The sequence below is a fragment of the Bolinopsis microptera genome, chromosome 13, assembly GCF_026151205.1.
Source record: "Bolinopsis microptera isolate Bmic1 chromosome 13, MBARI_Bmic_1.0, whole genome shotgun sequence".
Classification (NCBI taxonomy): domain Eukaryota; kingdom Metazoa; phylum Ctenophora; class Tentaculata; order Lobata; family Bolinopsidae; genus Bolinopsis; species Bolinopsis microptera.
In genome coordinates, this window is record NC_087084.1 from 6,821,912 (window position 1) to 6,838,331 (window position 16,420).

The following is a 16,420-nucleotide window of genomic DNA, read 5'->3' on the forward strand; positions in this document are numbered from 1 at the left end:
TATAATACAGGGGGAGCCGCTTTAACGAGTATCACCCGTTAAAGTGCGATGCACTATTTAATTTGAATTTTCTCCCACCATGCCACCTCGGTAGATCGGCGAAATGCACTACTGTGCACTGGGCCTCGCTGGGAAGAATTGACGTCGTGAATCAAAAGCATATGCTAAAACCCTAACACTTTTCGGGGACCTATTACGAAAAATTTCGAGCTTTACATATATTTATTATATTATAGCGAATGGAGTAATTTGATACACGTGTTATTTCTTCGAAGTAGCGCGCGCCGGGCTAGTCCATTAAGTTTAACAATGGACAACTGATGACTTGATCTAATATAACCGTAAAGACTGTACTCATAGTAATAAATCAAGAGGCTTGCATATAATGAACATATTGACACGGGTGCAGAGTTGAGTCTGTACGGAACCTAGTAGTTTCAGATCCTTGTTTAACTTGCCGTACAGCAAGGTCATCCACTACTTTAGCCCGGCGAGGCACATAACTCCCTCTACAACTCCATGACAAATGTTTCATATATACTAGACGAGTTCACAAGTTATTTCCTTGTGTTTGAGAAGAGCTCGTTAGAACTGCTTCCTTTCCCTTCAGTATCCCACAGTCTCTCGAGTTTCGTAACTGCCAGAGAACTCTCTTAAACAATTACTAGACTCGGTGATTATAAATCAAGAGGCTTGCATATAATGAACATATTGACACGGGTGCAGAGTTGAGTCTGTACGGAACCTAGTAGTTTCAGATCCTTGTTTAACTTGCCGTACAGCAAGGTCATCCACTACTTTAGCCCGGCGAGGCACATAACTCCCTCTACAACTCCATGACAAATGTTTCATATATAATACCAGAGCTTTTGCAGTTGTGAAACAAGGGATGATAATTAATCACTCTACACTCGACTGTCACGTGACTTTTTCAAGCCGTTCTCTAGCTGGTCCTAAACGACTATTCGAAACCCTAACCCTCTTATCTGATCCCAACCCTAACCCTAACCCAATCCTTAACAAAAGCATATGCTGAAACCCTAACCCTAACGAGAAATTAGACTAACTTCCTTATACGGTCATATCACGTGATCGAGACAGTTTTTCGCCTATATCTCGTCAGGGGAGCATTTTAAACCTATGTCATGGGGGGTGATTCGGAATCAGCGTCCGAAAATACATCGATTGAAGTTGTTTTCAACTGTCGGGTGCCCTTTTAGAACATTCTCGAAGATCGACTGTAGAGTGATTAAGTACGCTCGTGAAACAAGCGCGCCCGCACTACACATGGTTAGGTGAAACTGATGTCCGACACAGTTTTTTCGCCCTTTGTGCTTTGTTCCTCGGGGAAGTATGACTTTAATCCTGTTGGATGTATTTTTGGACGCTGATTCCGAATATAATCATCCCCCATGACGTAGGGTAAAAATGGTTTCTTGGAGAGTTATGGGCAAAAAACTGTTTTGGTCACGTGACAGGATAGTAAAACACGAATTTGATTGTTTAGGGCTAGCTCGGGTTAGGGTTTTAGTTAGGGTTGCAGGATTAGGATTTATGTAAAACCGTTTTGTTCGGGTGCAAAACCATAAAAACCAAAGTCTCGTGACAATTTTTGGGCGAGCGAATTAGTAAGAGCCATGTCATATGGGTTGTTTCGGAAATTGAGTAATACAAATTTCCTACAGTGCCTATCTGTGAACAAATTTGAAATCCTTGGCGTGTGATTTAGTGGGAGCGACGTTGCCGTGTGTTGTAACTGATAAATACGATTTTGAAGGCACTAAAACGCATACTTTAAACGGTTTGTATGATTAAAAATTTAAATAAAGATAAAAGAATTTGACAGAGTTGGTACATTCGTGGTTAAGATAATCTCATCGTGTTTATTAGTATACAGTAAGTCATAAGGATCTGAACAAAATTATATCACTATCAGTGATCAGTAAATAAATGAATGTAACTAAATCGCTGGTGCATATGCAATATGGCGCATATTAACAATATTTAGGCAGTTTCCGAGAAGCTAGACCATTAATGGTAGACATTAGGGTAGACAAATTTTGGGTTAGGGCTTCAGTTCGGGTTAGGGTTAGTATAAGTTAGGGCTAGTTAGTTTGTGGTTAGGGTTAGGATCCCTTAAGAAATTCTCTACCCCTAACCCTTGGAAGTTGTATACCCTAATGTCTATATTTAGTGGTTCGGATAAACTTACTGCAAAAATCCGTGGCGTTTGGATAAAATGGTCTTGAGAAACGAATTTGTAAACAAATAAAAAATTAGCTCAATTTAGCGGCTTTGGATTCTCTGCTGTCAGTTTCTGACGAAAGGTACCGTTTTGAATCTGATGAAACTGGTATCACATGATTATCATCGATACCGGGAGTAACATGCTCCTCTGTGTACTCTCGTGAAGGCCCAGGCCGTTCTCCATCATCGTGGGGCAACGTATTTGACCCCTTTTCAACAGAGGTTACTTTTACATCTGATCCGTTTTTAACACAATCGACATCTAATATGTATTCAGTCGGGTTAATATCTGATCCGTTTTCAGTCGGGTTCATATCTGATCCATTTTCAGTCGGGTTCATATCTGATATATTTTCAGTCGGGTTGATATCTGAGGTGTTTACAGCGGGGTCAATATTTGAACTATTTTCAGCGGGGTCGATATTTGAACTATTTTCAGCAGAGTTTAAAGTAACATTAACACTTGCAGTCCTCCTCGGTTCCTGTTCTGTGTTAACGTTTCCTACCACTCGCCGATTAATTTCCTCATACGGTCTCCCCAGGGCCACAGACAGCACACGGTGTGTTAACCGGTGCTCTGAAGTCTGCTCCCCTCCACTCACCACTACGTTCTCCAGTTGTAACGCCGAACCGGATACCAGTTCTCGAACTTTCTGGTGGAAATATTGTGAAGCTAGGGACAGGTTATCAGAGGGTGGGTGAACGTTGTTGTCTCGAGTGTTGTGCTGGAAGTTTCTCACTTTCCTGTTGACGAATATTTTATCTGAGCGAAGAGAGTTCCGGAGGGTTTCGTTGAAGATCTCCGCGATTGCGTTGACACGCCCCTCCAGGACCTCCTGTCCAGGCATCTCCGGGTCGAAGTAAGGGTAAAACTCAGGGAGGGGTGGAGGAGCTGGGGGAGGGACAGGGTCGTCAGTGCTCATGTCCAGTGACTCTCTGATGTTCTTAGCGATCATGTTCGAGATGTAGACCAACTCAAGGGTCAGGAAGTTGTGGTTCGGGGGGAACTCCCCGGAAAGATTACACTTGATTCTTTTAACGAATTCGCTGCCTATGATGGCAATCCTAGCGCGCATAATCTGGATATTACGTGGGTCGAGTTGAAAAAAGGGACTTTGTTCGTTTCTGTGGCTTAGCCTACCTCTGAGCCTGACTCGTTCCCGTTGGGGTTGAGCCCCAACTCTTGGCGGGGGTTCAGCTCTATCCCCCCTGAACGGTAACTCTATAGCGATGTTCACACCTCCCGCATTGATGTGAAGGTTACCGTCTTCCATTCTCATTGCGGGGATCACCTCGTTTGCTGGGTCCGCCCGGTTTGCAGCAACGGCCGCAAATAGATGGTGCCCTTGTTCCGCGTTAAGGTTGATCCTGAAATGTTGCTCATCCTGACCCGGGACAACGTTTTGTCCATCAACTTGGAACTGTATCTGATCGTCGACATCAGCAACATCTTCCTCGTTGGGTGGGTCGGGGAAGGGAGCGAGAACTGGTATGGGCTGTCCAGGTCCTACTTCTGGTAAATCTTCAGCTGGCGCATTATTTTGAGGGGCGGGTTGGTCTGGGAGTGCAGCAGCTGGTGGTTGGGAATCAGCCTCTCTCATGGGGTTGGGTTGTACTACTGGATCAGCTTGATTGTATCCAACTGCTGGTAACGTATTCTGAGGTTGCGGGTTGTGTGCAGTAACAGGTTTTACTGCAGGACCAGGCTCAGGAATATCAGCGGGGGGAGTGGTAACTGGAACGGGGGGAGTGGTAACTGGAACGGGGGGAGTGATAAATGGAACGGGGGGAGTGATAACTGGAGCTGGGACTTGGGGCAGAGCTGGTTCCGGGGGCCTCTGAGCTTGCTGATGAAATTGTTGAGAAAGTCTCTGCAGTTCGACCAGTCTTTGTTCAACTAGTCCTTCATCACTGGCTATCTGATTTGGTTCAGCAACAGGAGCAGATTCGATAAGATCAAAAAGATTTGAAGCCGATTGCAAGGTTTGCTCGAATCTCCTGGACACAGAAAGAAGGTTTTGCTGCCGACCAGTTCCTCGCCTTCTCACCATGTCCTCCGCTATCATACGTCTCTGCTGCTCCAGCAGCGCTCTACCTCTACCTATTGCTTCTCCTAAACTTCGCTGACCAGTTCTTCCGCCAGGTCTCGGTGCTGCATCACCCTGTGCTGAAGGAGCCCCAATATTGTTCATTGCCACAGCAGGTCTTTGAGCAGTGGCAGGCGTTCCTACTGTTCTAGGGTTCACAGCCGGTTGTTCTGGGTTAAGAGCAGGTAGTTGAGGATTTGGAACAGGTTGCTCAGGATTTGGAACCGGTTGTTGAGGATTTGGAACAGGTTGCTCAGGATTTGGAACCGGTTGTTGAGGATTTGGAACAAGCTGTTGTGCTCTGCGACGAACAGCGATCTGCAGACGACGATTGGGATTTATTCTCGCGAATACCCTCCTAACAGGGCCAACACGCTGTTGCCCGTCTTGATCAGCTCCAGCTCCAGCTACAGCTCCAGCTACAGCTACAGCTCCAGCTCCAGCTCCAGCACCAGCTCCAGCTCCAGCTCCAGCTCCAGCTCCAGCTCCAGCTCCAGCTCCAGCTACAGCTCCAGCTCCAGCTCCAGCTCCAGCTCCAGCTACAGCACCAGCTCCAGCTCCAGCTCCAGCTCCAGCTCCAGCTCCAGCTCCAGCTCCAGCTACAGCTCCAGCTCCAGCTCCAGCTCCAGCTCCAGCTCCAGCACCAGCTACAGCACCAGCTACAGCACCAGGACCAGGAGGAGGAGGAGGAGGAGGTGGAGGGGGGATAGCTGCACCCCTCCTCAGCCCTCTATTTAGACGAATATTCGGGGCCACTCCCACTGCACCGTGTCTGCGGTGTCTCCTCCTATCTATAACCATGATGGGTTGCTGAGGGTCCTCACCTCGCCGCCTCCCTCTCCGTCTGTTAATCATGATGATAGGTTGGGTGGGTGCTCTGGCTCCAGCTTCAAGCAGCTCCCTTCTCAACCGGTGTCTTCTGTTCCGGAACTTTCTGTATTGTCGATAGTAGGCTCGCCAAGCACCTTTTAACCGGTCTTTCTGTCTGAAATTAAGATATTTGCTTTATTAAAATTAACATATCATTCAAGATGTAAAATAACTTTACAAACGGTAAAAAGCTATCAGCTGGGTGTAGCCCAGTAGCCAATGGAATAATTTAAAACGTTAAGGAAGTTGGGAGCCCCTCCGCACAAACACAATTTAAAAAGAGGAAGGATATGATATAAATTGCACTAGTGATACTACTACTAATACTACTAGTAGTGATCTTTACCCTTACTGTAGTCTAGAGAACCAGGAGTGTTTCTTGCACACACTTCTCCACAAGTCATCTGAGTAAGCTATATTCTTAAACCTCCGACAAACAAAACTCATCTCTCGGAGATCTGAACCAGACAGGAAACTGAAATGGTTAGATTGCTGTCTGCTGTATTTGCCTGGAGTTGAAAGAAGGGGGAATATCTACGTCTTAATTATCGACTTTTTTAACGTTGGACAGATCTGTTAAAATTGGTGGAAATGACCATGGGATCTTGATAATTTAATCAGCATTAACTAGGGTTCACTAGGGTTGGGGAGTGAGTGCACTAGAGTTACTATGGTTACTATGGTTACTATGATTACTATGGTAACTAGGGTTGGGGAGTGAGTTAACTATGGTCACTAGGGATCTTGTTAATTTAATAATGGGAGTTACTATGGTTTCTATGGTTCACTAGGGATGGGGAGTAAGTACACCAACCTGAAGATTTTATCGATGACGTTGTCCGGCATGCGACTAAGCATAGGCAGGTTTATAATACCACCCTGCGACTTTATGTGGAGAACTGTCTTTGATACCAACTGAAGTGGAGGTTTCAGGGACATGTTGGTAAATTCAAGTATCATCAATCGTTGCTAATACTTGAATTTTACTTTTTTAAATGATTAATACCAGCAATATAAGTATTATAATTTATTGGCATTAGGTAAGTACAAGTCTTGCACACACAACGTTTTGGAAATTATCCAATTATCTGATGAGATTTAGATTGAACCAAACTGGAACCAAATACAGGGAATTGTTATTAACAACTAAAGAATGTTAGAAATGCCATTACCTCCTCCTGAACATGACGTATCTCAGATAGCAGATCTCTGAAGGACCGGGGACCAATAGGAACATCAAACCGAATAGACTGAGCTAAGTCACGTGTCCAGGTTATCAGTAGTCCGTCATCTGGAGAGAGATTTGTTAAATTTTAAGAAAATTAATTTAATTTAATTTTATTAGCAAAGGCATGTAATGAGTAAACCGGGGCAAATAAATTTTCGCTCACATAATATATATATGTAGTGAAACAAGGAAATATGACCAAATATTTTACACTTAAAAATAAAATGAATGTCAGCTAACCCATCCTGAGATGTCCTACTATTCTAGCTCCGATGATGAACAGTTTGAGGGATGCGAGGGAGGTGGCTGTGAGCCTGTCTTGAACTTCTAGACATACCACATTCTCACCAGTGTCGCTGAAACAAACTTAATTTTAAACAGGGTGAAATATCACTGAGATAGTGGGCAAAATGTATTTTTAATCTAGAAGAGAATTTAGTAATGGCTATTATTGATTGGCTTTTTTGTAAACCCATTCGATAACACGTGACAAGATGACACGACCACCACGTGATAAGACTACCATTACCACGTGACACGACTACCACGTGACACTAACCTGTAACCTGCAGTACGGAGATACACCACACTAAAATGCAGTTCCAGACACCCACTAACCAAACACCGGTACAGATCCAAAACAGTCTTGCAGTGGGGGTGGCAATCCACCCCCACAATCTGTGCAGTCACGTGGGCAGCTAGCTGTTTCTCGTTTGTCACGTGACTCATTGGAGTAGTCACGTGATCTGGGTCCAGCACGGCGGACGGCCCCGGCTGTTGCTGCTCCATTGAAGTTGAGATGGGATTTACATAGCTGAGGGGGTCTTATCAGTCTAAGTCATAAAAGCGGTTATTGAATTTCTATGATAGCGATTCTGGGTCTAGAAAAGGCAGTCGGAGGATGATTATTGGTTTATGCGTTGTAATATAGTAGTTTTGAACGTATTGGAATTAATTTCTTAAATATAATGCTTTCGTCATCACTATATTATGATACATAAATAAGGTCCTGATAATGACGTTGTTAAGTATAAAGATGTTTGTCGTCATTTACAATTTGAAATGTTAATTTATTCACTTATACTTATTATATTTATTAAATTTGTTAAATGTATAACATATTTATCTCGTATAAATATATCATTATTAAATTAACTTATCACTCACTCAGATCGTGTTATTAATAACATAAAATTAAATCTATTTTTAGAATCAATAATTACATATCCAGAAAATTCGCCACGGATGAGTTGATTCATTTAAAGACAGCAAGTGAAACACCCGGAACAGTGTGTAAATCAGTTACATAATTACATAATTATATAATTACATAATTACAGTTACTTTTAGATCAACAAATAAATATATTTACACTGATCGAAAAGAACTTACAATTTTATATATGTTGTCATGTGAGAATATAACCCGTTTATCCGGTATTTGAAAGATGTAGTTATAATTAGGAATCGCTCACACATCACGTTAGCAGGATTTTAGCCATTTAGAAACCCCCACCCCCGGCTTTACAACCCCCTTCTAAGAAACCATCAGTATTGAGAGAAAACCCCTATATAAGCATAAATAATTATATAACCAGCGAATCTGACGTGGAAACAGTTTAAATCGTGTGTTTTGTTTCTCCTATCCAACAATAAAGGCAACAATAAATGATCATTTTTGCAAAAAATTGGTAGTACTAGTAGCTAACGTAAACATTTCCAAACCACCTTCTCCTTAAGCTGCTCCTGAATATGCAAACGATCCCCAATTAACATTGTGATTAAATAATTATTATTTACAGAATTATGATATTATGAATGATTGTTAATTCAAAATAAAAAAGCTTTGCCGTTCCCTGTACAAATGGTATGAGTGAATTTACAAATGATACAAACTTTAAGGGTCAATTTACAAATGTTGTCAATGAAAAACATCAGGTATACAAATAATATTTTATGCACTTAACGTTAGAATAATATGAATCAATTCCTATTATAATTATAAATAGATTCTACAGGTTCGTGCACTAAACTAGTTAATATTTATACATATTTCTGCGATCAACAGATCATCAGCTAATAAGGAATTGAGCAACTACAAGAATTCATGGGATGTCCGGAATCTCGTGGGATGCCCGGGATCTTTTGGGATGTCCGGGATCTTGTGGGATGTTCGGGATCTTGTGGGATGTCCGGGATCGGATTTATCACGTGACGACATTAAAAGTGAAATTAAATCACGCATAAGACAACAACATTCCCGGTTTCAATTCCTGATGGGTTAATTCCATCTTTACTCTACTGTTTATTACCTTCTTCATTAGCAATACAACCCTATTCTCAAGAATATGATCTGAAACTGTCTGATGCTAAAATATCTGGAAATAATATGATACTTGCTGTTTACTGTCATATATACAATACTGAGGGCAGAATGTTGATGTCACTAATTAGCTAACACTTTCTGACGAATGCTCAATAACTGAAGTCAAATTCCCGCTCAATACTCGCAATTAGTTCCTCATCCCTATCATCAAGCGGTCCGGACGCTAGCCCAGTCTTCTTGATACTACCATTTCGTCCCGTGCTGATCACAGGCGTGCTCTCGTTAACTTGCCGGAACTTGCCGGGGTCGAACTTGTATGTAGTTGATGAAGGAGCAGGAAATGGAGCTGAGGACCGGGACAGTCCGTTTGTTTGTCCGTTTGTTTGTTGGGAGCGGGAGAAGATTTGGGATTCCTGTTGTTGGAGTTGGGAACCGAGGAGAGAGAATTTGTCCTTGCCTGGAAAGATTTGGTTGTAAAAAGGAGTGGAAGAGTGTTATAGTGTGACTATGTCTACGGGAAAGTTAGAAGATGCTACAAAGCCTCTCTCAACCGCTAATAAAGTTTTTGCAAATGGCGGAAATTGATTTCAGCAGAGAATTCACAAGTAATATTTTGAAAGTAGCAGTATGTAAATAAGTAATATAAGAAATGAGACTGACGGAGAAGAGAAGCGACGTCTCTATCCCCTCCCGACTTGTTAGTGTTAGGATCACTAGCATGTCTATTGTATACCCCGGAGAAGTGTGAAGGGGTGTGGTCCTCTACCGGACCACTGTAGGAGTTGAAGCGACCTGAACCTGAGACGAGATAAGTCAGGGGTTTTATTTAATGGTAGGGAAATATTTTTGAAGCTATTTTTGAAGCTAAAAGCGCGAGCGGTTTTGACTTTATTTAAATCATAATAATTAGTATGACTCCACGAATGGTATAATGATTGATGACCATGATAAAAATATCAGCAGTTTTTTCCAGCAGTTTTTAGGCCCTACAAAAATCATCGTCAACTTCAACTTCAAGTACTTACCGGTTTGATCCCGGCTTTTGTAGAAGTTCTGACTCTTACTAAACTGCTTCTGAGAGACCTGACCGTTACCAGGGTTACCAACAAGGACCTGCCCGTTACCAAGGTTACCAACAGACGATATATTGAACTAAAGTGTCGTGTACTCTGACCTAAATTAGTCTGGTTCCTGTTTGACGTGGTCATTAAGCCGTCTGACACAACAGGGTGGGGAGGTTTCCGAGAGGAGACCGTGTTATTCTGATCAAACTGGAGGGGGGACCTCGTGGGGAGGTTGTTGGAGGGGAAGGGTTCTTTGGAGAAGTTCACAGGAGAGGAGCCTGGAGTTGGGAAGGAGTTTTCAGAAGAGACTATTTTGTTTGAGTCGATCATATCTTCTTTGTCAAAGGAGAGGGTCTTGTTGGAATTTTCCAGGTCATTTTCAATCATCTTAGGAGTTTCGGCTTTATTATGATCGATATGGACGGTTTCAACAAAGTCCTGGACATCCTGGACAAGATCACTTGCCTCGCGTGTACCAGCAGGTATCCTTTCCTGTACAATTACATCTTCTTTTTGTTCAACTTTCAGAGGGCGCTTCTTCGAGCTGCTCCCACCCATCAAGCCATAGCGAGCCCTAAATTGGAGTTAATTTAGAGTTAATTTAGAGGTATTTGTTACAAATCAAGAATATCAGAAACTTGTTGTAAACCCTTATACACTCGGATCTATGCAAATAGCGGATGCTCAAATAGATTGGCCAAGCTTCAGTTCTGTAAGTAAGACAATAATAAAATTGTTAAAAATCCGAGCCCACGATATAAAGTTCAGAGTACCTAGTGGTGAAGTTTCAAGGGAGCATTAGATTCAATTAGTTACAGCCTTATTAGCGCCTAATTAGATCATTAGATTCAATTAGTTACAGCCTAATTAGCGCCTAATTAGATCTTTAGATTCAATTAGTTACAGCCTTATTAGCGCCTAATTAGATCATTAGATTCAATTAGTTACAGCCTTATTAGCGCCTAATTAGATCTTTAGATGATTTACATAGTCCACACAATAGCTGAGACAGGGACGGAAGAAGATGAGGGCCATTATTAACAACCACTTTTTGGATATTTCTCAAGAAAAGGGCGCTGTTCCACTACTACTACTACTACTATTACTACTACTACTACTATAACCAGTAGTAGTTCCCACAACAATTGAGTTTAAAACGCGTCCACAAACTTTTAGTTATACTGTTACTATTACAATTAACAATAAGTGACATAACCATGGTAACGATAGAAAATACAAATTGAAATTACACTGAAAAGTTCGTGTCTAAAATATCAAATCAAAATTAATTCAACCAAATTTTAGTACAAAGCTAAAATTGGAAGGGAGGTATATATCTTGTATATTGAACCAAAACTTTAAATCTGGAATTCTGAAAAAACACACGGTAAAAAAGGGATTGAACATTATTTTGTTCAACAATTGAATTGTTGCTCTCGGGAAAAATTAATACTCACATGGGAATAAGTTAACTAATAATGCGTCAGTAATTGGCTCTAATTTTCATTAGGACACTTACTTAGTGACAAATAATCATGCTTATCATTAATTTTCATCATAATACGAGAATAATGTATTATTTAAGCGTCTATACACATTAATTATAATGTAATATGTCACTACACAATATGAAGATTACATCTAAATTATTCCTAGTACTAAAAATCATTTCTATGTTAAGAAAGATAGAACAAATAATGTTGCAAATTCAAGGAATAAATTTAAGAATGTGACAAAAGCAAGAATGTGACAAAAGCAAGCTTATAGCTGAGAAAATAAGCACTTCAAAAGTCGAAAAATTCCAAATGTTTTTTTTTAAGAGATAAAACATTCCATTGAAAAAGTTTGCCAAAAAATGAAATTGGTGCCCAATTTCGTAACTTCTCTGCATTTTTATCAAATCTTATTTAAGACATTGTATCAAAGAATATATACTTATACCAGAATTTGTATAATTTAGATAATAGATATACAGTCAAACCTCTCTATACTGAAGAAGTGGCTCGGTATATCGAGGTACCCGGTATATCGAGGTACCCGGTATATCGAGGTACCCGGTATATCGAGGTACCCGGTATATCGAGGTACCCGGTATATCGAGGTACCCGGTATATCGAGGTACCCGGTATATCGAGGTACCCGGTATATCGAGGTACCCGGTATATCGAGGTACCCGGTATATCGAGGTACCCGGTATATCGAGGTACCCGGTATATCGAGGTACCCGGTATATCGAGGTACCCGGTATATCGAGATTCGAGGTACCCGGTATATTGACCGTATATACCAATATAATATAATAGTAAATATCATATAAGAGTATTTACAAAACTTATTTAGTAATAAATTTATAAGAATGTTGAATATAATTTATATATTATAATCATTTTGATTTTATTGTTCCATATCTAGCATTTTAAAAATATTCCAGAAAAGCATGAAAATCATTGACAGAGTCAGTCGTATCAAAATTTTACAGGAAAATCATTAAAATGTCGCTTGAATTACGTTTGTCATGTTTAAGCAAATAAGATTTATCAGCTTTTCTTAGCAAGGACAGGCTGTTATATAATATCATTTTATAACAGTACAAATATGATAACAAAATGACATAAGTCGCTGTAGAAATTATCTACACCCAAATAACCCATTTATTACGTGACGTCACACTACCTACGTGACGTCACAATCTGACACGTGACGTCACAATCTGACACGTGACGTCACACTCTGACACGTGACGTCACACTCTGACACGTGACGTCACAATCTGACACGTGACGACACTAGGTGGCCCAGGCAGCGAGAGCAGCCATATCCTCGTCGTCTTCCTCCACCACAGTTGATCTGGTTGGGGCTCCAGTAGGGGCTGAGGGCAGGTTCATGACATCCGCATTTGGGATGTCCAACAACTGAAAATAAAGGAGAAATGTAAACAATCAGGATGTCCAACAACTGAAGAATAGGGGAAATTTAAACAATCAGGATGTCCAGCAACTGAAAATAAAGGAGAAATGAGACAATCAGGATGTCCAGCAACTGAAAAATAGGGAAAAATAACATTTCTTGGAATATCTAACACACTAACTGTCACTGAAAAAATTACAAAACAACTTAAGAGCCGGAAAACTACTCATCTGGACATCTGGGTGACAAAAACAAAATTTCCAGCCAGACAGCCAGTCTGCATCAGCAAAACGTGGCCCCAACAAATATAACAGTTAATAAAATCTATACTAAACTACAAAAACACTTTAAAAGCGGCCGAACAATTTAAAAACAGTTCACATAGGAGCACAAGCCAACACAGCAAGCGTTTTTAAGAAGCAACGTTGCAGCAGCTTGTGTGAGATGTGTTTCTGCTGGTTTCCTATGGATACATGCGGGGAAAATCACGCATGTCACATGCGACATGTGCGGCATGTGGAGAATGTGCGGCATGTGGAGAATGTGCGGCATGTGGGGAATGTGCGGCATGTGGGGAATGTGCGGCATGTGGAGAATGTGCGGCATGTGGGGAATGTGCGGCATGTGGGGAATGTGCGGCATGTGGGGAATGTGCGGCATGTGGAGAATGCGCGGCATACATGGGGAATGTGCGGCATGTGGAGAATGTGCGGCATGTGTGGAATGTGTGACATGTGGAGAATGTGCGGCATGGGGGGAATGTGCGGCATGTGGGGAATGTGCGGCATGTGGGGAATGTGCGGCATGTGGGGAATGTGCGGCATGTGGAGAATGTGGGGGGGGGGGGTCCAACTCAAAAAAATACGAATACGAATTTCAAATTTTAGGGGTGCGTTCATATTTTTTTTTAGTTGGACCCCCCCAATGTGCGGCATGTGGGGAATGTGCGGCATGTGGGGAATTTCAGTAGTATGTAGTGGTGGTGGCACTGGATACATGCGGGGAATGTCACGCATGTGGGGAATGATACACGTGTTGGATATGTTACACGTGTTGGGAATGTTACACGTGTGGGAAATGTTACACGTGTGGGGAATGTTACACGTGTTGGGAATGTTACACGTGCGGGGAATGTACGGGACACGCGTGCAGTATGCTAAGGAAACAGGGCACAGACTACGTATATAGGGCTAGATTCTTTACAATGTTGCAAAACGCGACTATCAGACATGATTTGTCATAGGGCCTATAATACTTGCTTAACAAAAGTGCAATTAGTATAATAACGCTTTTATTGTGGTGACCAAGCCCCGTATTATAATAATACAGCAGTCAAGTATCACACATTAACACGTAGAAACTACAAAGCGGCAAAAACACGTACTGTGTTACAGACGCCAGACGGTTAGCAAGCTGTGACGTCTAGAGCGACAACCTGATACTACTGCCATGGCCATGTTACAACAGGTGATGTAGCTAAAATCAGGTACATGTACATTTGTTGTGGTCGTTATGGTTATAATACAGTTAATAATCTCATGTGTTCAGCATAAGGTGTTGTGTAATTATGGAGGGTGAGTGCGTCACAAGGCTGGAGAGTGAAAACGTCATGTTTCTCGATTATAGTAGAATATAATATGCATATTAGGATGATCTCCCTGACGTTTCTTCAAAGTAAAATATAATTACAATTATGATTTTATGGTTTATGAGGCTTTGTGACGTCATAACTCATGTGAGGTTGGGGGAGAAAGGCATGTGGGGTCCGGGACTCTAGAGCGTGGGACTCTAGAGTGTGGGACTCTAGAGCGTGGGACGTAAGAAAACAGGACTCTCAAACAGGACGGCAACAAAAATTACGGAGTTGTTTTTAATAAATCTTATTTAATAACAAGCAAGTCAGTTACAAATTGTAAAAATAGATCTGAAAGAACAACAAAAAGGACATAAAAGCGGAACAAAGCAAGGATGATAAGTTTACTAGCAGTATCTTCTAACCCACCCTTTGACCTGTCCTCTTAAACTTGAACACTAATCTGTCCTCTAACTTGTAAACTTACTTGGTCAGTTTTTACTACCCTGTCCTCAAAACTTACATGTCTACTTAACTGTCCATTAACTTGTCGTCTAAAATTCTCTCTGACCTGTCCTTTAACCTGTTAATGTTATCTAACCTGTCCTTTAACCTGTCCTTTAATCTGTATATTCTGTTAAATTGTCCCCTAATATTATCTCCTCTTACCTGTCTATCCATATCTTCCTGCTCCATCCCCTCTAGTTCAGCTAACAAGTCGTCTTCATCCACATCGTTACCGAATCCCATGGGAGAGCTGATAGCACCTGATATCTCGTTAGCTAGGTCTTGTTGCTCTGCTATATCGTCCATCAGATCGTGTACCTAGTGTTTAAACGGTTCATTCTAAATACAATCAAAATATACGGTACTTAAATGAACCTTGAAGGGTTACGCTCCTCCAGAAGTAATTGGGGGTGGAGGGGGAGAGAAGGGGCGTGGAGGAGAGAAGGGGGGGGGGGGGGGTGGTGGTGGAGAGAAGGCGGGGGGGGGGGGGGGGGGGGGGGGGTGGAAGAGAGAAGGGGGGGAGGAGAGAGAGGGGGATGTAGAGAATGGGGGATGTAGGTGGCGCCTACCTTATCAACGTCCCCAACTTGTTTGTGAGCTCCCTCCAGAGCCTTAGCAGCGAATCCCATGTTCTTGAGAACCTCCGTGTTAGTACTGGCGTTCTCTAGAGCCTCCCTCTGAACTCTATTGTAGCTAGAGTACCGTCTATCTTATTCAGCTGTTCCTCATACCTGAGCAAGCAACGTCAGACAAACACAAGGGCCAAGTTGGTAATCAGTCGATGGACACTTTCAAAACGCACGTTTGGGGCACATTTTAAGGTTACTTTAGGTACGGTTAAGGCACGGTTAAGGCACGGTTAAGGCACTGTGGGTCCAGAGACAGACACTAACTAGTAGACTTCTTAAACTTGTACAGGTAAAGCAACGCGGCTTTGTGCACACAGGAGAGCGTAAAGGCCATAATAATTCGATAATGGTAATGACAAACTATAAGTACTGTCAGAACCATGGCAACAGAATGTTTAATACCGGTGACATTAGGAAATGGGTGGCAAAAGTAGGGCCGAAGATGAGGAATATTGCACGAATAGGAAATAACAAGTTGTTATGAGCTAGATGTCCAAGATTTAATTTTAATTTTAGTGGATTGAAATAAAAGCAGAAATTAGAGGCCTTTCAGATCAACTTAGCTTGTATTCATGTTGGAAAAATCGAACACTATTTGATAAAAAAGTATAATATAAAGTAGGTGTAACAAATTACAAACCTCTTCTTTCTTTTTAACGCATTAAGAGCCGCTCTTTTATTCTTCATGCCCGCTTGCTTAGCTGTCTTCATCTCTTGAACTATCTTAGCCTCTAAAAAGTCTGATTTCTTCTGTAGCATGTCCTCTGTAGCTCGCAGCCTCTGGATGGCATCTCCCGTGGTCGCTTGAGCTGGTTTCTTCTTCCCGAACATTTCTATTGGTTAGTTTGTGTCACGTGACTAGAATACAGCTCTCTGATTGGTTAGTTTGTACCAGGCAACTACAAGGTGTTTTTTCTTTCCAAACATTTCTATGAAACCAACTTGTTGTTTTAACTATGATAAAATTAGATGTGTTATTTAAG

At 41.7% G+C, this 16,420-nt stretch overlaps 2 protein-coding genes and 1 long non-coding RNA gene across 3 annotated transcripts; all 3 read right to left on the minus strand.

The window, feature by feature from the left end:
* Nucleotides 1-1,801: 1,801 nt before the first annotated feature.
* On the minus strand, nucleotides 1,802-7,242 carry LOC134825242 (uncharacterized). The gene is made up of 6 exons (XM_063837392.1): nucleotides 6,992-7,242; nucleotides 6,673-6,788; nucleotides 6,377-6,495; nucleotides 6,019-6,119; nucleotides 5,557-5,679; nucleotides 1,802-5,319 (listed from the first exon to the last, which is right to left on the minus strand). The coding sequence occupies exons 1-6, from the start codon at nucleotides 7,219-7,221 to the stop codon at nucleotides 2,277-2,279; spliced, it is 3,732 nt and encodes a 1,243-aa protein (XP_063693462.1). The 5' UTR covers nucleotides 7,222-7,242; the 3' UTR covers nucleotides 1,802-2,276.
* A 1,176-nt stretch (nucleotides 7,243-8,418) lies between these two features.
* LOC134825126 (uncharacterized) lies at nucleotides 8,419-10,402 on the minus strand. The gene is made up of 3 exons (XR_010161492.1): nucleotides 9,783-10,402; nucleotides 9,418-9,555; nucleotides 8,419-9,214 (listed from the first exon to the last, which is right to left on the minus strand). It is a non-coding gene; the product is annotated as an uncharacterized LOC134825126 (long non-coding RNA).
* A 640-nt stretch (nucleotides 10,403-11,042) lies between these two features.
* LOC134824874 (charged multivesicular body protein 4b-like) lies at nucleotides 11,043-16,283 on the minus strand. The gene is given in 5 exon segments (XM_063836854.1): nucleotides 11,043-12,733; nucleotides 14,971-15,126; nucleotides 15,378-15,487; nucleotides 15,490-15,539; nucleotides 16,078-16,283. Coding segments are annotated over 5 exon segments (633 nt in total). The 5' UTR covers nucleotides 16,269-16,283; the 3' UTR covers nucleotides 11,043-12,607.
* Between the last annotated feature and the right edge of the window lie 137 nt (nucleotides 16,284-16,420).

Coding starts and splice junctions, on each gene's coding strand:
- LOC134825242 (XM_063837392.1), bottom strand. CDS start 7,221: ATGGAGCAGCAACAGCCGGGGCCGTCCGCCGTGCTGGACCCAGATCAC. Junction 6,789..6,991: donor CTCCGTACTGCAGGTTACAG/GTTAGTGTCACG, acceptor AGTTTGTTTCAG/CGACACTGGTGAGAATGTGG. Junction 5,680..6,018: donor GTCATCGATAAAATCTTCAG/GTTGGTGTACTT, acceptor TAACCATTTCAG/TTTCCTGTCTGGTTCAGATC.